Source organism: Osmia bicornis, chromosome 11, assembly GCF_907164935.1.
Source record: "Osmia bicornis bicornis chromosome 11, iOsmBic2.1, whole genome shotgun sequence".
NCBI lineage: Eukaryota > Metazoa > Arthropoda > Insecta > Hymenoptera > Megachilidae > Osmia > Osmia bicornis.
The window spans coordinates 9,893,760-9,913,381 of NC_060226.1; the positions used below are offsets into that span (position 1 = coordinate 9,893,760).

The following is a 19,622-nucleotide window of genomic DNA, read 5'->3' on the forward strand; positions in this document are numbered from 1 at the left end:
GCTTCATAATGAAGCCTTCATCTGAGAACAGTGATATATCAAAACAATCTGCTCTTACCGCCAACCTACGATAGACTGTTACAGTACAAAGTGTTTCACATTTTTATACGAGGATGTAGTATTATCCAGTATTATTTGCTATAACGCATCTGTTTTATTCAAAACGCGCGTTTAATACGAAAAAGTTTCGTACTATTTATTATTCACTGAATTTTACAATTACAGTTACAATTACAATTACAATTACAATTCTTATGCAGGAAAAATATTAAAATTAAGATATGAGAAAGTATTGTTTATCAAGTAGATTTATTTTTTCTGTCGTGAAAGACATTAGAAAAATATGTACACTTCTCTTGAAATAAATTATGCTTTAAAAAGTTGTCGATGATTTGCACTGTGTAATCACTTTGACAAAAATATTCTGGAACCTATTTCCTCAAACAGGCAACTAGATTATTGTATAAGGCAATAAACCTTCTTTTAAATATGATTCTTGTTTAGGACGCTAGCCCTATATAATGTATTAACGGTTCTTAATTATTTCCTGATCAATGTACACAGCTCGGTAAGTTGACAATTGCCAAAACATATAGTACGAATAAAGCATGTCTGTTTTACAAGTTAAAACGTTATTATATAACCACTATGCTCTTAAGAGGTATCTGCGGCGATTGATCACGATTTGAACAGTGTAAAATATTTTACAAATTTACCAGTCGAATGTAAACTTTGAAGCAACAGCATTCGTTTTATTTTTTTCTTTTCGCTAATTCGAATACGATCATCAAGATAGATTCGACACTAATGTATACATATATGTATGTATGTATGTATGTATGTATGTACGCAAGTGGTTACACGCAGTCTAGATTATCCACCGGATACTTTCCTGAAAATGAAATCGCATACAATATCCTTGGGTTCCTCCAAAGGTGAACTCGATGATGTAAGAGTCAGAATAAAGCGTTTTAACATTTGTTGAATGTGTAATTTTTTAAAAACAGAAAAAAATCTTTCGATCACGTAACTTGTACAAGGTACAGCTTTAGATGCTGTTAGGTATATTTTGTCTAAATTGTTTAAAATAGGAAGTAAATGGATGCGCAAAGGCAGCCAGCTGCCAAAAGAATGCGTCTTCAGCACCTCGTAACAATCGTAACAATCGTAACAATTAGCTCTGCCGTGCTATAAACGTCGTTGTTATCACGTGCGAAGAAATTTTCCTCTCCTTTTGAATCGTTCCTCTAGATATCCTGGAATCTGAAAAGAGTTTGATAAAAGGGCCGTTACAATTGTCTCCATAATGGTCCAGCTAGATTAAGCGGCAGCTTCTAAATTACTACATACATCTACAGAGAAAGAATAAAAAACAGTAATTTGCCAGTGCAATTTATCAAGCAGATTTTTCTTAACGATAAATCTTATGGCCACGTCGTACCGTTGAAAAACACACATAAGAACACGAATACAATACACGACTTTGTTTTTTGCTCTACGTTTTACAACACTTATTTACTACCAACAATTTACAAACAATTTATACAAACAGGTAAATATTTACCATTCAGGGTATGATTTATTTAACAACAAAAATTAATTGTAAATAATTCTATTTACAATTCTTGCTTGTGTGTTTCTTTTTACGTATTCCCGTAACTTGCTACTCAACAAGCTACTAACATTTATTTATACAAAACGATCACTACTTTATACGGATAAATACGGATAAATACATGCGTGCGTGGTACGACGTCTTAGATTGTGTACTTGGACTTATTTAACAAAGAAATGCATGCGGCGCTAATTTTTCTTTTAATTTACAAAGCTTGATAATTGGAAAAAGAACAGACAACTTAGATTAAAATTAAACAACATTAGATTAAAATTAAATACGTTAGGACGAGAAAATCGTCCTAATCCACTAATGGTCAGGCACTCTGGGAACATTAAAACATAAAAGAGCGTAAGGAATTTAGGTGTTTTATTCAATGAATAGCGAGTAGATAGGATTGTCTCGATTATATCTTTTTTTCTCTCTTTCTATTCAGCAAAACTATCATACGCGTAGGATAATATTTACAGGGTAGAAAAACATTTATACAATTTGAATCATTGCTACCTTTGGTTTCGGTCGATGTGTGTCCACCGCATCAATAGGTAACCTTATGTGTTCCACTTTACAACCATAAGCAACCGGCGTTAGTTTGATTATAGTATGCAACGGCACTTGTAAATATGGCAATTCATCTATAACAGAAAAAAAAGGTAATTTTCATCAATTTTAAGTAAGGCTTCTTTCATAAAACTTCCAATGGATTGCGTAAAATCAACGCTAATCAAGTTAAGTAAACTACGCGTAATTTGTGGTAATAAAATTATGTAAAGAAGAATACGAGGGTATCTTGAACTTCCATTGCGCATAATACAGCTACGTCATCCACATCTTGATCTTTATTTTCCTATTTAATTTCGAAATGTCGAAGGTTGCGCAACTTGATCAATTTGATATTCCTGATTCGCATTTACGTACATGCATTTTTCATTCAACGTAAATGGAATAATTCTTTTTCTCATACATTATGTTTATGTAATAACATAAAAGAAAAAGAAAAACTACAAAGTCAAAGAAATAGATGTGTGAAATATGAATACTTACCCGCACTTTTATCTAAAAAGTAAGCGAGTAGACATCGCAAAACCGCTTGATGAGTAACCACCAAGACATTACCCTGTCGTTCTAACTCCATGATCACTGGTTCCAACCGCGCAACCAAATCTTCGTAACTCTCTCCTCTTGGATAACGATACGAGAATTTGTTTTGATCTCTAGCAGCAAAGTCTGTTGGATACTTCTCCGCGATTTCTTCATAAGTCATTTCTTCGCAGATACCCTAAGGAACGGAATGTTTTAATCTTTGAAATAAGGTTAAAATAATCGCGATATCGACATTTAACTGTCTTTATGTCGTCAAACTCTGTTTGTTAATTTTTTAATTCTTTCTATATTAATCTATCATTTCACAGACGTGTTTTGTGTTACGTCTTTTATTACCGCATCGATCTCATTTAGCGCTTTCCACCTTTCCTGAGGTACGTTTACGTCGTTCGCCGTCTGTATGGTCCTCTTCAGCCAGCTGGTCCACACTCTCAAACCCTGTAAACAGAACAGTTTCATTCTTTTCCTTCCAAGAGAATGTGTTTTTTTTTTCTCTTTCACCTGTATAGTAACTCTCCTCCTCACCTGTATATCCTGGTTAGTGATATAAGTAGCCAATGCTTTGGCGTATTCCCAGCCTCTTTCGCTCAACTCCGAGTCCCCGCCTATCTTACCTTCGAGGTTCATCACGCTTTCGCCGTGCCTAGTCAAATAGATCGTACGTGGCACTATGTGGATGTTCATAAGGTAATAAACTATCCTACTTTGTATGTGACCCTCGTGTTTGTGGACCAGTACTTTCTCCCCTGTGTTGTAGATCTTCATAAAGGAGAGATCGCTTTCCTGATTCTCGTCTAGCGGCTGATACTTCTCTTGATAGTGTTCGATTCTTAACATGAAGTCAGCCAACACTTCTTCCTTATTCATATTCGCATAATCTGGACTACTCACTTTCACCTGAATTAATTAATTCGTCAAAATTAGTCATCTATTAAACTTAACGGGTGTATAGGTATGTAAAGGGTTCCATACTTCCATGATATTCTGTTCAACGATCTCCGGGTCGTTGCAGACGGACTCGACGAAGAACAACTTGAAACCCATTTTCTCGACAACGATATTCCTGATTAATTGACGCCTCTCTATGGTGGAATTGGTCGCGTCAAATACGGCTACCTCACCGTCCCCGTTCTCCAACCATTGACAAACATCCTTAAGAGCATCCATTGCACACTGGGTACGTATCGCCATCGCTTTTATGTTATCAGGACGGAAAAACTCATGGCATTGATACGCGGTAGTTGCATGCCGCCTGTACTCTCCGAGATTGAACACCTTCGTATTTATACCGATCCAATTCAGGTATCTGCACAATTTCTTGGATATGTAAGTCTTGCCGCGAGCTGGCAACCCAACCATCGCGATCACATGGGGCTTATTTACGAAGTTTGCTCGTTCACCTGAAAAAAAAAAATAAAAATTAATAAAAGTTATTTCATTGTTAAACACGATCGTTCGTGTCAGTCGTATCAGTCGCGTCTCGTCCAAAAGCTACAAAAAAATTATAGTACCAACAATATGATGTTCACTTCGAAATCTAATTGTAAGATCCATGTTAATTTGAAAATTTCTTTTCGAAGTTACCGGCTACGATGCACCGATATCTAGTTATTGTTATTTCCGCACAACGCTACGGTTAACCGGTTCATACCAACATGGGCCTCGTATCGCGTTTATCGCGTCAACATAACTTGCTTTTTATTTATCTTTACTTTATACACACACACACACACATAATGTAGATATATCTTTTTATACAATTTATCTTTATTGCTTTTTTCTATCATACTGATAGCCCCCTTCCACGAGAGTATATTTGCTTTTAGCATGAAATAATTTCATTAAGATATTCTATATAAACGTAGTATGTAATGTCGCAAAAACTGAACAAATATATTAAATTAAAATTTATGTCCGTGTTGCAACGCAACCGCTCAACGTGCCTTAGATTTATAGACGATCAGAATAAATTAGCTGTTCGAAGAAATTTACGCGATTCCTTCTAGACACTATTAATAAATACATACTTGACAATGTTCGCTAATTTAAATCTTGTGGTTAATCGAATTTGATTCTGCGGTAAAATGAATCGAATCAAATCGAATCGAATCGAATCGAATCGAATCGAATCGAATCGATTCAAATTGTAAATCAAATGCGCGCGCAGATCTCGATCAGATAAAAGATATCACGAGTCGTAGTAGCACGCTTGTGTAAATCGAATTTCTTTTTTTAATGCTAATATTTTATTATCTGTTGTTATTTGTACAGTAACCATGTAACATAACAAGCATTTAAATACATGGAATCGTTTTTTAATTGCAGTCTAATCGTTTAAGATTAATTTTATCGCTTAGCTGGTGGTAATAATCGAGCAAAGACCAAGGTACAGGCTACGGTAAAAACGTTCACACGAACCGTATAAAATTATATGTATACATAAAGATATATGTTTCTATGCAACCAAACTATTAATACTGAAAATTAATCGTATATGATCAAGGTCAACAATAAAAATTATTTTTATGGTGTCAGATACAATTTAATACCTATATCGATTGCTTCCGTACTCCTATAAAAATCGGTCATTTAATATAATCCTTTAACACATGTATATACATATTTCCAATCATGTCGTTTAGGTTACACGCGAACCGAGATGTTACATCTTTCTAGGTTATGTTTCTGAATAGTGATTACACGATGGAGTAGCGCGCGTGAAGAAAAATTACATTTTTTTATGAAAATAACAATTTCAAACGATTTTGTATCGAAACATATCGATAAATAATAATTCATGTTATACGATCAATTGAAATTTTATATTCGATTGTGTTAGAAAATTTGATAGGTATTCTATTCCATGTGAGAAGACAAAGTGTAAAAAAGTAAAAAAGAATATTTAACAGTATCAGAATCGAATATTCCAACTTAATTTTTAGATATTCATTTCAGGGAAATCACAAAATATTTATAAATGTCTTACCTCGAATGGGAAAGGGTTTTGTTTGAATGGTGTCCGAGCTCGGTGGCGTATAATGCATTTCGATTTTTGGATCAGTCATTCTACGACACTACGTGAATCTTCTTTCCTCGATTATAACTGTATCTTTTCGATAGTTATTTCATTAAAGTTTCCTTATAAAGTAAAAGAACACAAATTTTTAAGTCTCACCAACAGTCCCGCACACACCACGTATATGTCATTCATTAAGCACACATGGAAATTTGTCGTGGTAATCCTCACTGTCACTGCGTGTCTATCCTATAATTCATATTTATGAAACGTGATCATGTTAATTTGGCATTATCGTAGAACCGCCACGAGAAAGCCAAGAAAAATATTGTAATGGTCGTCAGCAAAAGTCTACTGAGGTAGCATACACATACACACAGAGATAGAAAGAGAAAGAGTGAGAGAGCGAATGAAAGGGGAAGAGAGACGTAAGGGCAACGCACACCTACCGCTACGCCGGAAAAATTCGAACTTTAGTACGCGCCGCACTACGTATAGGCCTCGAATCTTAAAACGATTATTATTGCGTACGGATTGTGGAGCGGGGAAATCTTCTTACCAGTAACTCTCATTGCGTGGCTCCGTTTTCTTCTCTAAAAGAAACTTGGAACGATCTTCAATTTTCGTAGAAAATATTCAACATCCATTTTCAGAATCGAATGTGTCTTTCTCGGACAGAAATTATTCTTTCAAAAAACAACACTTCCTTTTTACCTACAAAAATTTATTACCAGTTCAAATCAGATTTTTAACAAACACCACTGTTTATATGAAATACCACCGACCAGTCCTTAGTCCCGAGAATGATCACGCGACTTCTCCTGACGTCACTTTATTCTTTTCTAACCAACTCTTTCTGGTTTAAGTTGAAAAAATGGGAGGCAACTTTTATAAGTTTCTTACAAGTTAACTTTGATAAGTATGAATGTATGTATTTTGTAAAAATTAGAAACACGATAAAGCCCCGCTAAATACTTTTGTCATTTATTTCATCGACCAATAAAAAACATCCGTAAGTAAAAAGTAACGAATAGGAATGCGTGATTCTGAAAAAGTTACTGGTTAAGTGTTTATTTCAAAAAATTTCAAAAGAAGTATTCTTTCTTTTTTTAATTATATTAACTCGATTGATCTTACATCTGATTTTTTGTAAGTAAGTAAGTACATACGTTACAGAAATTTCTGTGTTCGAAACATTACCGACCGGTCTTCGTCGGAAAGGAAGGTCGCGTCGTTTCCCTCGCGAACGTCGAGGTGATAAAAAATGTTGAAAGGGTTCTTCCGTATAACTTTTGTAAATATATGTATTTATATATATACATATTATATATCGGAGTTAATTCTTTCTTGTGTCGTCTAAATAAAAATGAACTACAGTACATAACAATTTATTGAAAATTGCTGAAATGTATCATACTAAATTTCTATTAGTTCTTGTTTAGAATTTACAAGGAAATAGATTTCATGTATTTATACCGGCAGTACTGTTTTTCTAACCTATTAAGCAAAAAAAAAAATCTATAAACTGTTTATTATTATAAATTTTCACTAGTGTGTCATACAAAATTTGTCGAGATGACTTACTTTGTAACCAGGACATTTTCATTTCAATGTAAATGTCATATTAATTACTACTAATGTAATTTGTATACACATAAATATTAAGTAATTTATATTTTATTATAGTGAGGAAGGGACGGAATGTTCTAAAACCACTGGTTACATGTTTTCCTAGGCACCCATTATCGACAAAACTTGAACCTCGGCAAGAAACTGCAGATGGTAAAAGTATCCTCATATTTATTACATATAAAATGTGTATATTTAATATTTATGCGTTCAATGTATTAGTTTCAGACATTATAAAAGAAGAAAATCCTTTGGACCATTCAGATTTTTTTCGTGTTCATAATATGTTTACAGTTCAGGACTTATTTAACGCAAGAGTACATTTTGGTCATAAGGAAGGTTCCTTGGATGATTGTATGAAGCCATTTATATTTGGCTCAAGATTAGGACACTTAATAATTGATTTAGATCAAACTGCAGAGTTGTTACGACAAGCGTTAAATATTGCTGCTCATATAGCATTTAGAGGTGGAATCATATTGTTTGTAGCAAAAAATCCTCAAATTGCTTATTTAGTAGAACAGACTGCAAAAGAATGTAAGGAATATGCGCATACTAGAAAGTGGAAACATGGAATATTTACAAATTCTGAATCTCAATTTGGAGCAATTACTAGATTACCAGATTTGTGCATATTTCTTAATACTATGGAATCTGTTGTTCATCAACACGTAGCAGTGGTACATTCAGCCAAAATGACTATACCTACAATTGGCATTGTCGATACAAATTGTAATCCAAATCTTATAACGTATCCTGTTCCTGGAAACGATGATACACCTTGTGCTATAGAACTTTATTGTAAACTATTTAAAAACGCAATAATGAGAGGAAAAAACTTCAGAAATGAAATAAAAACGAAACATGATTTCATATCGTAGTAAGTTGCTCTTGTTAAATTTATTTGTACTTGGTTCGAAAACTACGTCTTGAATTCCCTCAAAATAATGGAAAGAAGATTTTGTACAGTATGAATTAGTTTTAAAAAAAGGAATAAATATTCTGTAACGTAAATTATAATATATTTATTGTTCTTGCCTAAGCGTTGGTTTATCATCTCGTAGACGTTGTATAAATCTTGGTCCCAACAAACTAATTATACTGAAATGTAATGCGATTATAAAACATGTGCAATGAAACATGATAGTATGAAATACTGTACCAGCTTCCTATGTTTGGATAATACAGCCTCAAATATATCAACTGAAGTACACGTGGCTTAGCAATCCACACTTGAGATAGTTTATTTGCTATTGCGATCCCCATTAACGTAGCACAGCGTTCAGCACTGAGTTTGTTTTTGGAATTTTTATTCGCTTCTTCACCATATTTCTAGAAAAAAAATGTATCGAGATTCAATTGATGAAACATCTCATTGCAAGATTAATATAAATTTACTTCTCCATGTTTTTCCGTATATGCTTCTGATAAAAAGTTAGTTTTAATAGGTCCTGGACATATCATTGTAACAGGGATATTTTTACCCATTTTTTCTATAGAAAAACAGTCAAAGTAACCCTGTAAAAGAGATGTTATTAGTAAATGGTGTAACGATACAATTGTAATAGTAACAGTTTAATACAACTAACTTGTAACGCGTATTTAGTTCCACAGTACGTAGCAGAAAAAGGTGCTGGTACGATACCAGCAACGCTCGAAGTAACTACAAAATGACCTGAACCCTTTTGAAGAAAGTATTTTGCCACTAGTCTACTTAAAGCTATTTGTGAAAAGACATTTAAATCAAACATTTCTTTGTCAACAGCCAAGTCGATTTGCTCCCATTCCGCTCTTTGAGAACGTCCAGCATTATTTACTAATATATCTAACTAAAATCAATTTACAATCCAATAAATATCCAACATTAAATTGACTTAATAAATAAAAAGAATTCAATTTATGATTACTCTTCCAAATTTGGTAATAATGCGATTGAATACAGATTCATGGTTGCTTATGTTGTTGACATCTAACACGAGTACTTCGATGTCTGAACTTTGTAAATTTACATTTTCTAAAAATAAATAAAAACAATTGAAAACAAACATACTTAAAGTAAAGTAAGTTGTAGAGAAAATTATTTTTCATTTATGTACTTTGAATACAATTAGCTTTTACTCTTTCTAGTTCTGTTTCTCTTCTTGCTGTTAAAATTAATTTGCAACCAGCTTCTGCTAATACGTACGCAAGGTATTCACCAATTCCACTCGATGCCCCTGTTATCCATACTACCTGTCCTTTTAAAGAAGCTACAAAATACAAAATGAAAATACACAAGAGTGATTTTGAACTAAATAAAAATGAAATATACGTTTAAGAATTACTCACCTATAGGTTTCCCAAATTTTTTGTACAAAGCAAGATTTATATCAGAATCTAGAAACCAAGGGAATATCATGTATACAAGAAAATAAATTACAACTATTAAACCAATGATGGCCAGAAGATCCATGTTAAATCGAATAATTTAATCTGAAAATAAAAGATAGTACATTATTGTAAAAGTCTATATATGTATATATGTATTTACATAATATGTTGTTTCTGATAGAAAAATATTTAACAGAACGGAACGGAGGTTTCACTGTTATCGATGTCAATAAACACAGTTAGTTTATATTTTATTTTTATAATTGATACATAATTTTGTGCGTAATCGATGTTTTGATATATATATAATATATACACTTATACTTACGTATTTATATATTTATACAGTAAATATCTATAAACGTTGAAAATATATATTTAGAAGAAGCCTGTGTAAAAGAGACTAGTTATTCATATAAAAGTTATGTCCGTGATAAGATAAATAAAAAAAGAAATTATTATCGTGTCCGATAGATACGAAGTGTACAATTTAGATTAGCTATCTTCCTAAATCAAATAATAAAAAAAATGTAATACATTGTCAATTAATTTTTAATTTTAATTAATATTATATACGGATATGTTTTTTTTTTTTTTTAACTAAATCAATAATAGATCCTCTCATTTATTTTCTCAAATTTACGATGTTCTTCTCACTCGTTCGAAGTATATATATTCCTGTAAAATATATATATAATACTATATTGTTGTAACGTAATATCCTATAAAAAGTTTAATCGCATTTCAAATAACATATTCATGACATAAAAACTTGAATAATTCAATATTTACAGGTTATTTTCAAAACGAATAATGAGCAATTTGCATACATACACGCATACACACAGATTGTACATAGATACATAATTGAAATGTGATTGCATAAAATCTGTTATACAACTATACAATGTCTTGCTTACAATATACAGTCGGTAACGTAGACATAAAGTTTGATAAAACATGCATACATACATCAGTTTTATCGTGAAACTTTTACGTTCTTCCTTGAAACATGTGGTAACAAGAACAAGTGCTTGAAGGAAATGGCGGAATAAATGAATTTGAATACTTGCCATTAAAAATGCTGCGGCTAGAAGTAAGCTTTTCAGTTTGATATCTATGTCGGCGGGAAATGTGATTAATAAAGTATAATCGTGAAGAGTGTTATCCCATTGATGCATCAAGGATGCAATTTGATGAGTACCGTCAATAGCAATTACCTGAACACGATTGAGAAAAATGAAATAACATGCAAATACATAGATTGTAAAAGGTATACATAATTGTATCTTTTTCTATCGTTAAAATTAACCATACTTGGAATTGTGCTTCTTTGTACATGCAGCAGCCGCAAACGTTTGGACCGTAAATGTTGCAAAGTTGTTTTCGCATCGAATCGTAAACCGTGAAACTTGGACCTAATATACTGAAATTTTCTTCCACTGTTCCGATCAGGTTCGAGCTTCCGACTGTGATTTTCTGCATCAAAGTTGCTGACATGAACGTACATACATACCTATACATACCTATACATACATATGTATATTATGTGTAGATAAAAGTTCCACTCACGTATAATTTGTTTAAGGTGTAAGTCCACTGTGAATTTATTCTCATAACGAATGCTACTTCGCCGCATTGATCTAAAATGTTGAACGTACAGTCTCTACGAATCCATTTTGACCAACTCAATCCATTTGTTCGATTTTCAGATCTCGCTTCCATCGCTAAGAATAGCGTTTCGGCCTTTGGTACTTTAACTCGGTATTGGAGTCCTTTTTCTGATCTACCGAGTACTAGAGTAAAACACAAAGTTCATCAATTATTATTATTATTGTTGTTGTTGTTGTTATTATTATTATTATTATTAAGTTCCCTTGTTTCATATAGGTATGAAACTGCTCCAACCTAATTTATCCAACGTCAATTGGCATGAAGGACATTAAAAAGAAGATTGTTCATTCTACCCGTTTGACTAGCACAGGTTGCAATGAACGCGTGTAATATACTTAACATTATTACTATAATATTTTTTAATAACAGTGAAATTTTTGCCTTTTATTTTTGAAAAATTTCGCTTACACTTTCGTTTATACTTAAAGGAGTTACGAACATGTACTCAAATCGACGATCTGATGTATTTCTAATTGTTCCACGTTGCCCAAAAAGTGGCTTCCAGAGAGGGCATTCAATTGCGATCGCGTGGTTGATACCCAGTCCAAAGTGTTGACAGGAATTGGTCTTCTTGGCTGTTGAACATCTCCTGACGAAATTGGTGTCATTCTTTTTATTAATCTTTCATATAGGTACATATTTGCATAATGTATGCGAACGTTTTAGGTATATAGGTATCGGTATCGACCGAAAGTCTATTTAACGTTACAGTCTGTACGCTTACCTTATACCTAATGTCATAAAAGAATAATTATTCCTGCGACGTGTTAAAATGATTGAAAAAATTTCTCTGATTTTTATGCTATTAGGATGTTTCTTTCAACAACAATTCTGCAAAACTCTGCATATCTTTTTACATTTACGCTCACCTTGCGGTTGTGCGGTGATAACAGTGGGATTTGAGAAAATAGGGGGCGATGAATTTGGTCCGTTCTGTTGCATCTCCATGCTTTCAAAATTTCTATGATTTCTTTCTGTAAGTAAATATCATATCTTGTAGCCTGTTGTTTCTTTTTTTACATTGATTTCTTTATTCCAGAAATCCATCGGGAAGAAAGAGTGGGGATACCGGAAATCGATCGATCAGCATCAAATTTCTTTACTCTTTCCTAATGGCACATTGTGTTAATTTATTATTATTTTTTTTGTTAGAGATTATCTGTTACATAAATTTTTATATCACTCAAACTATTAACAGTACACTTTACTAACGGTTGTAGGTGTAAACATCGTCACGAAGAGGAGGATGGATAAATAGAAAGAAGAAAAAGAACATCGTACACCTACCTGTACGATGATCAGCCGATGTCGAAAATGTGACACGATTAAGAGAACTAACGTGCATTTCTTTCTACTTCTTGACGAGTGATCATTAATCCTTCATCCTTCATCCTTCACACGGTAACATCGGATTCTCTTACGATCACGGAGGTAATTTGGAAAATTTAGAGGACACGAACGATTTACACGGATCGATCAGCGAGCGACCGATCACTTTGCTCACTAAAAGGGTCGTTAAGAGGTCGTTTAATTCTGAGCGTTACTCGTGTCCAAGGACTCTAGAGAGTCAACCAACAGGTGGAATTTCTTTCGTTTGTCAGGTGATCCAGATTTGCTCAGAAATCGCATTCGAGCGGTATCATGCTTGGAAGGTCTTTCTGATACTGTTCCATACTGATCGACGAGCCATTGTGCTTCTTTTTTTTACTGTTATCGCCTGATAATAAACGATCGCTTATCGATGCGATACTGGATAAAAATTGTATAGAAACTGCTAGGTCTTTTAGAGGTAGATAACTCGTTAAATTACCGTCAAAAGTCGATGTTATATTTTGGAACAAAGAAATTTAAATAGTATGCTCTGATACGCGCAGTACAATACCGATTGTATGTATACATATATGTACATAGATATACATATATACTTCGTATACGTGTATGTACGTCGGGAGACGTTGAAAGTCAAAGTAAGTCAGAGAATTTATTAGATTTTTCAGTCTTAGTTTGAAGAATGAAAAGTAACAGAGCCTACTATTATTTATCATTTCTTTATCACTTACAATTAGGTTTAGATTTTAGATCGTTAGACTGTCGTATCCAATTGTTAACTACCTATCTTCCAGAGTTAAAAAACTAACAACAAGTACGTTGCGGCTGAGCATACATACGAATTCTCGAGAACAACGATTGTTGGTCACGTGCATACGGGTGGTCGCATTCCTTCTAATGGAAGTGACACGCGTCGTTCGATAAATAGGCAGAAAAGGTGATGAAACCATAGAAACGAAACGAAACGAAACGAAACGAAACGAAACGAAACGCAACGCGAATTCATGAAAATATTCTTGAATAAACAAGTTTCACCAACTTTCTGTCCTTTTCGTTGGTCGACTACCCTTTTCAACATTTTTTATTATCTTACAATTAGATATTCGATAAATCTTTACTTCGCTCTTGTATGTATCATTAATTTTATTATATGTACATACATATATGTATATTTTTTCTTTTAGCTAGTGGAGTGGGCTACTGACAATGAGTTCTATATCAAGAATGGAGTACCAAGAATGTTTAATATCCGCAAGTCGAAGGAAGAATTCTCAAATAAATTATTATCCTGTGACCCCAAAATAACGGAATTTATCGATCTATTTTTCTCGTAAAAAGCTGACTCTTCCAAGTTCAAAGTCTCTTTGTTCAATCTGTGCTTATGACACTGTGATTGATATTGTAGAAAAAAAAACTGTGATTGCTCCTCTAAACGTAAAGATTATCTTTAAACGTAATTTTAGAGAATTTTTTTTTTTAACGATCTCCATTGCATCTCCACTTTCAACCAGACCATTTTGTCTTTCAGAAACACCCTTCCAAATTGGTATCACTGGATCAACATAAATCGTAGAAAATATTCAACGCTCTACTGTCCTACATCCTGAAGATCGAACGTTATCCTCTCTTCAACGTGAACGGAAAATGCTCAAACTGATTATCCGCAATTTAATCAGTGGTGGATCGGTTGCTTTTCGGCTTTTCGGCTTTTCATGTCCTATGAAACGCGTGCGTCTATTATTTTTCTTCCATCTTTATGTAAGTAAAGTAAGTAGGTGGGTGTGAGGGTTGTCGCTGTCGGCCTGTATTTTCTCAGGCAACACCCCACGCCTTTACTTGTTGCTGCCGCTTTTGCCATTCTACAGCTAGATCCATGCGCGTTTCTATCGATCACTGGCCGCCCCTATATAAAAAGGCCTCGTCACCGGTAACCATGGTACACACACAGTCCAACAAAATTTCATGAAGCTGCAAAGAACCAAGCAAACGACGGAGAAGCTGTGATAAAAGCAACGCGTGAAAGATACACCACCAAGATTAGTGATACTCGAATGAATCATTAAAAGCAAGTAAGTCGTTGCTCCTAGTTACCAGGGTAGATTTATTATTATTATTATTATTATTATCTTCATCATCGTCGTATTTTCTGTTTTCTTTCATTTAATTAATACCAATTGTCTTCTCTTAGCTTGTGAGAAAGATAAGAATATCGAGGATACGCGATTCATTTATGAAAAAAAAAGAAGAAATTTGTTAAAATCCAATCTTTGTACGGGATGCAGAAAATATTTTCATTTTCTGTTAAACGAAGGAAATGAACTTTAATTGTTTTAGTCTCTTTTGTAAGATCTAAGAAGTAACATAGATTTTTCAATTCCGATGATTCTGTCAATGATGTCTCGTGTTTTGCTTCACCATCTGTTAGCGTCTTGACATAGATATACATAAGTACATAATATGTATATAAGGTACCCGACGAATCTCAGCCGATTTACCCGATCAAAATAATCTCTCGTTCTATCACTAGATTTCGTCGTTATTGCGTCTTTAACGAAACGAAATCATTCGTTATTCGTTGGCCTTTGAACGGAATCGATCGCGACTGAAAGCTGATTATACAGGGGAACTGCTAACACGATTTCTTTTCCGTGACGTTCCAGCAGGAATTCTCAACGGAATTTATATCAGTCTACCTTTTACTTGATTAAACTTTATTAGCATTTCTAGAGTTAAGCAATTGACCACGCGATATCGCGTGCTGTGTCTGATGTTGATGTATTCTTTCGTTTGTTAAAGAACAATGCTACCACAAGAATGGCTGTTAGCGTTTCTAATTGCGGGGACAGCAACCGCGCTGGCTCCCACCTCTCATCAGACGATGGAGGAGTCGTTGAAGACCGCGCTGGATGCTATCACTAGAAAGCAAAGGTCTTTGGACAGCCAAGAATATTACAACGATCTTCGATCTTTCAAGTATCACGATGCTGAAGATGAGAGAAAATTCAACAGAGAACGTCCAGAGGATAATAACAGGGTGCTCGAGGAAGAGGATGAAGAAATCGAATTCTTGCCCAGTGGTAAACTGAATTTTCCATCTATTACATGAAACAGAGTTGATAGGAAATTTCATTGTAGACGGTGGACAACTTGAAACGGTGGGAAATGGCTTTCAAGATTTAAACAATAAGCTGTTGGAAAGAGCATTGATCGATTATCTTGAGAACATCCCTCAACAAGTAATTCTTTCTTTTAATCCTTTGGAACTGAAGGATTTTAGGATTTTAGGATTTTAGGAAATGAAAAATTAAGATTATATTTTCTATGATATATTTTAGGAAGAACCAATTACGTCTTCGTTTCGAGAACGCGAGCGAACCTCGAACCGCAAAAGAGGTTCCGACCGATTAAACGTAGACAATAAAGAGCTAATGAAATTATTCCTAGAAGAGTTGCAAGATGGTACATCGTATAATCTCGACACAGGGGATGAAGGATACATGGACGTTCATCAAATGCAGTACGATAGATACAGAGGCGATCGCGATCGCGGCAATAAACTTTACGAGTTAGTATATCGGTAGCAATTGGGATAGGGATGTTTCGAATAGAAAGTATATCAACTGAAATACATATTTCGTAACAGAAACTCTGCTCCAATGTCTTGGGGTGAACTGATGAACAAAGAATCTTTATTCCGAGGACAAGAGAGAGAAACCGATGAAAACGAGTTTGATCGAGATCCAAACTTGTTGTACTCCCCTTTAGCCGAACGTAGGAACGTGAATGGCAGATATCCGATAGGACGTGATTTAGAAACGTATCGAGGCATGGCGAAACGTTATCCTGTAACCAAAAGGAGTCCAAAACCCATGCCAGTCAAGAAACAAGTTACAGATCCTAAGGTAGTTGGTTAAGAAATATTTTTATACCTTTCTTTACATATTGATGCTGATAATAATAAATACGTTGTATACACTATATTTGAAGGTGGCGCAGGATTTGGGTGCACTGTTTGGTACTCAGTCTACTACAGACAATCAAAATCACACTCAGAATTACGATCACGATCACGATCACAATCACGATCACGATCACGATCACGATCACGATGATCAGCACAAACACGAGAGTTCCTCAGAGTCTCCAAAAGTCACTCCACCGCCGAAAGGTCAAAAAGAGAACGTCACGAAACCTAACAAATCTAAATCGATCGAAGTAAGAAAAAAGAGCGTCGATTGGTCTCAATATTTTGGCATCGATCGAAGAAGAAAGAAGGCGAACTTCATGGGTGGTCCAGAAACGCAGAATCAAGATGACGAATGGATGTTACAGCGCTATTACGAGGTGAAATATTTCACCGTATTGCGGGTATTAACCTTTATCGTAGACCTACGAATTTTCTTTTTTATCGTAGAATATGGTTGAGAATCTGAAAGCGAACGATCACCGGGATTATCAGAAAGAAACTAACGACAGAAAAGATAAACTAGAACAAATGAACTCTAAGCAGCAGCAGCAGCAGCAGCAGCAGCAGCAGCAGCAGCAGCAACAGCAGCAGCAGAACATCAAGGACTTGATTGTCGAGGATGCTTTAAGATATGCAGACTCGGAAGATGCCACAAACTTACAGAAGGTACATACATATTTACGCTCACCTTTTACCATTTACAATTATCGTTAGAATTGTATTTAACGTTACGGTAACGATTGAGAATAGGTGAAAGACAAGGTAATGGCTCGTATAGCTGCTGCCTACTCTCTAGAGAAGGTGAGAAAAGCTCTGAACGAACTGAGGAACAACGTGGCTGTTCGAATAGAAGCGCAAAAGATTGCTCGTTCCCAGAACAATCAAACGTCTAGTTTTCGGGAGAATAATAATGCTGGCAAGGCTAGTGAAAAACGTACAAGCAACAATATAGCCGAGAACGATGAAGCTTTTGAGGAGAATAGAGTCTGCCCAGCGTTGGAAATAATTGAAAAACGATGTAGAACCGCGGATAGTTTGGCCGGAGATGAGGCACAGATGCTTTATCTGCCCTGTGTGATGTTGCAAATCTGCAAGGCCTGTGTAAGTACTTTTCTATCACTTTCATTCCTCTTTGAGAAGATAAGGAATTTAGCTTGTAAATTGATCTCTCTCTCTCTCTCTCTCTTTCTTTCTCGTTAGGTTCAAGATGATCTAGAAGAAGAATGTTTAAGCTACTACGATATGGAGACGGTAAGGATCTGTAATGCTCAGGAAGCGCAAGAAGGACAAAAGGGAATAGTAGCTTGTGTAAGGAGAGCTTTAATATTGTCACGATTGCAACCACCGCCAGCAGTCTCTATACACTGTCGCATAAACGGCAACGAGTCCTGTTTACGACGTTATCATTATCGTTACTTGCATCGTTATCTTCGCTATCCTTACGGTGGTCAACGACCAAACAATGGCTACGAAACAATCGGCTCTCAGCAAATGGATCGATAAGAAAGGAGGAAGGAATATCGGTACACCGATATCGGTGAGACGACGTCCACGTCACGTTGAGAAAACACGTGCGGCTCTCCACCAAATACATATATGTCACCTCGAATCGAGCTTTATTTTCCATAACTTTTAGTATTCTCCTTCATAACGATACAATATGTATAGTTTGTGTGCAATCAAACCAACAGTTTACATACATACATTTAGATCGGTCTAAATGCTTTCGGCTTTTCAATTAAATTAACTTGACCTTCATTTTCTTTAAGATAGAAAAATTATAGAATGTCAGAAGAGATTGAATAAACATTGAAGTCGATTCGAGAGAAATATCGAGAAAACTAGTTGGAATTCAAATTTTCTCCGTGTAATTCTCCGTGTAGAGATATACAGTATAATAGAATTTTAAGAAAAATACCGAATGGATTCTTCTATTTGCGAGGTGTTTTCTTTTTCTTCTTTATTTTCTTTAGTCGAAATAAATACGACAATGAAAGATGAAAGACAATAATTACTGACTAAACTTTTGTTAATCAAATTTTAAGAAGGAACGAGTATTGAATTTCTTTTCTTAAAGAATATATGTACAATCGAATAAAGATCATTGTCGATAAAACAAATCATTTATGAAACTCGGGTAGATACCTCGCAAACAAAATCAATTGTATAATAAAATACATTATAAAAAGAGATGTTAAACACCGAATTGAGAAAGATATAAATTTTCGTCATACCTCCGTTTAGATCTATTCGACAGCTTCCATTACTTTCTGGTGCTACTATTTATGTAATGATAAATTAAGAATTTACTTATTTCTTCCATCTTGTCCAAGTTTGTCAGCATCGAAGGATATTTCATGAAATTTATAAAAGGGACAATTTATTCTATTACAATATAAATTTCTATGCGATTGGATAATAGAAAAATCTACCTATCGTCTATATCCTTTTATGTTATCGAAACACTCGCTACATTCTATGTGTCAGTCCTATATTCAAATATAATAAATATATTTCAACATATAATTACATTTTAATTCCTTCGTTTCTTAGATCGATGATTTGTTGGTCGAGTCAATATTATCGGTAGTATCCGTAATGTTCGTAGTATCCATAGTTTGTTTAAATGACTCTAAAATTTCCAGGCATTCTGGAGTGTATAACTTTAAGAATTCTAATTGCAACTGAGCGCATTCAACTAAAAACGATAGAAAATAATAATTACAATTAAAACTGTCCATCACGAAATTATGTATGTATGTACGAATGTACCTCTCCATTTGGAAACCATTTCCAATTTTTTTCTCAATTCTAAGTTGATTTTGTTTATTTTAAGAACAACGTCTTTATTATGATCTGACATAATTACTATTTACTATTAATAATAATAATAATAATAATAATAATACATATACGAT

At 34.3% G+C, this 19,622-nt stretch overlaps 4 protein-coding genes and 1 long non-coding RNA gene across 26 annotated transcripts; 3 read left to right on the top strand and 2 right to left on the bottom strand.

The window, feature by feature from the left end:
• Positions 1 to 290: 290 nt before the first annotated feature.
• On the bottom strand, positions 291 to 6,530 carry LOC114879235 (6-phosphofructo-2-kinase/fructose-2,6-bisphosphatase 1). 5 transcript variants are annotated; one of them, XM_029193980.2, is made up of 8 exons: positions 6,295 to 6,530; positions 5,706 to 5,984; positions 3,692 to 4,119; positions 3,245 to 3,616; positions 3,056 to 3,157; positions 2,660 to 2,894; positions 2,123 to 2,250; positions 291 to 1,263 (listed from the first exon to the last, which is right to left on the bottom strand). In XM_029193980.2, the coding sequence occupies exons 2-8, from the start codon at positions 5,782 to 5,784 to the stop codon at positions 1,207 to 1,209; spliced, it is 1,401 nt and encodes a 466-aa protein (XP_029049813.1). In that variant the 5' UTR covers positions 5,785 to 5,984; positions 6,295 to 6,530; the 3' UTR covers positions 291 to 1,206. The 5 variants fall into 5 exon arrangements, with proteins under 5 accessions (XP_029049813.1, XP_029049814.1, XP_029049818.1 ...); XM_029193981.2 differs by lacking the exon at positions 6,295 to 6,530 and having other exon boundaries at positions 5,706 to 5,828; positions 5,895 to 6,178; XM_029193985.2 differs by lacking the exon at positions 5,706 to 5,984.
• A 453-nt stretch (positions 6,531 to 6,983) lies between these two features.
• Positions 6,984 to 8,378, top strand: LOC114879237 (28S ribosomal protein S2, mitochondrial). Of its 2 annotated transcripts, none has more exons than XM_029193992.2 (3): positions 6,984 to 7,347; positions 7,422 to 7,517; positions 7,593 to 8,378. In XM_029193992.2, the coding sequence occupies exons 1-3, from the start codon at positions 7,311 to 7,313 to the stop codon at positions 8,243 to 8,245; spliced, it is 786 nt and encodes a 261-aa protein (XP_029049825.1). In that variant the 5' UTR covers positions 6,984 to 7,310; the 3' UTR covers positions 8,246 to 8,378. The 2 variants fall into 2 exon arrangements, with proteins under 2 accessions (XP_029049825.1, XP_029049824.1); XM_029193991.2 differs by having other exon boundaries at positions 6,986 to 7,347; positions 7,587 to 8,378.
• On the bottom strand, positions 8,233 to 12,787 carry LOC114879236 (dehydrogenase/reductase SDR family member 7). Of its 5 annotated transcripts, none has more exons than XM_029193987.2 (8): positions 10,808 to 10,892; positions 9,693 to 9,836; positions 9,461 to 9,613; positions 9,272 to 9,378; positions 8,954 to 9,193; positions 8,763 to 8,882; positions 8,527 to 8,696; positions 8,233 to 8,465 (listed from the first exon to the last, which is right to left on the bottom strand). In XM_029193987.2, the coding sequence occupies exons 2-8, from the start codon at positions 9,814 to 9,816 to the stop codon at positions 8,390 to 8,392; spliced, it is 990 nt and encodes a 329-aa protein (XP_029049820.1). In that variant the 5' UTR covers positions 9,817 to 9,836; positions 10,808 to 10,892; the 3' UTR covers positions 8,233 to 8,389. The 5 variants fall into 5 exon arrangements, with proteins under 5 accessions (XP_029049820.1, XP_029049821.1, XP_029049822.1 ...); XM_029193988.2 differs by lacking the exon at positions 10,808 to 10,892 and adding an exon at positions 10,063 to 10,320; XM_029193989.2 differs by lacking the exons at positions 8,233 to 8,465; positions 8,527 to 8,696; positions 8,763 to 8,882; ... (1 more) ...; positions 9,272 to 9,378; positions 9,461 to 9,613 and adding exons at positions 11,052 to 11,213; positions 11,307 to 11,530; positions 11,848 to 11,997; positions 12,278 to 12,382; positions 12,696 to 12,787 and having other exon boundaries at positions 9,702 to 9,836; positions 10,808 to 10,954.
• LOC123988340 lies at positions 10,916 to 11,936 on the top strand. 4 transcript variants are annotated; one of them, XR_006829937.1, is made up of 5 exons: positions 10,916 to 11,007; positions 11,080 to 11,324; positions 11,447 to 11,547; positions 11,625 to 11,734; positions 11,837 to 11,936. It is a non-coding gene; the product is annotated as an uncharacterized LOC123988340 (long non-coding RNA). The 4 variants fall into 4 exon arrangements; XR_006829938.1 differs by having other exon boundaries at positions 11,447 to 11,535; positions 11,607 to 11,734; XR_006829935.1 differs by having other exon boundaries at positions 11,447 to 11,535.
• On the top strand, positions 11,948 to 19,241 carry LOC114879234 (probable serine/threonine-protein kinase kinX). Of its 10 annotated transcripts, none has more exons than XM_029193979.2 (14): positions 11,948 to 12,040; positions 12,218 to 12,384; positions 12,448 to 12,839; positions 13,922 to 14,171; positions 14,266 to 14,806; positions 15,534 to 15,814; positions 15,873 to 15,973; positions 16,073 to 16,302; positions 16,381 to 16,639; positions 16,725 to 17,081; positions 17,152 to 17,242; positions 17,273 to 17,370; positions 17,455 to 17,805; positions 17,905 to 19,241. In XM_029193979.2, exons 6-14 carry the CDS (start codon positions 15,538 to 15,540, stop codon positions 18,205 to 18,207), a joined length of 2,067 nt encoding a protein of 688 aa, XP_029049812.1. In that variant the 5' UTR covers positions 11,948 to 12,040; positions 12,218 to 12,384; positions 12,448 to 12,839; positions 13,922 to 14,171; positions 14,266 to 14,806; positions 15,534 to 15,537; the 3' UTR covers positions 18,208 to 19,241. The 10 variants fall into 10 exon arrangements, with proteins under 10 accessions (XP_029049812.1, XP_029049806.2, XP_029049809.2 ...); XM_029193973.2 differs by having other exon boundaries at positions 14,266 to 14,504; positions 14,603 to 14,806; positions 17,152 to 17,370; XM_029193976.2 differs by having other exon boundaries at positions 14,266 to 14,495; positions 14,603 to 14,806; positions 17,152 to 17,370.
• The last annotated feature ends 381 nt before the right edge of the window (positions 19,242 to 19,622 follow it).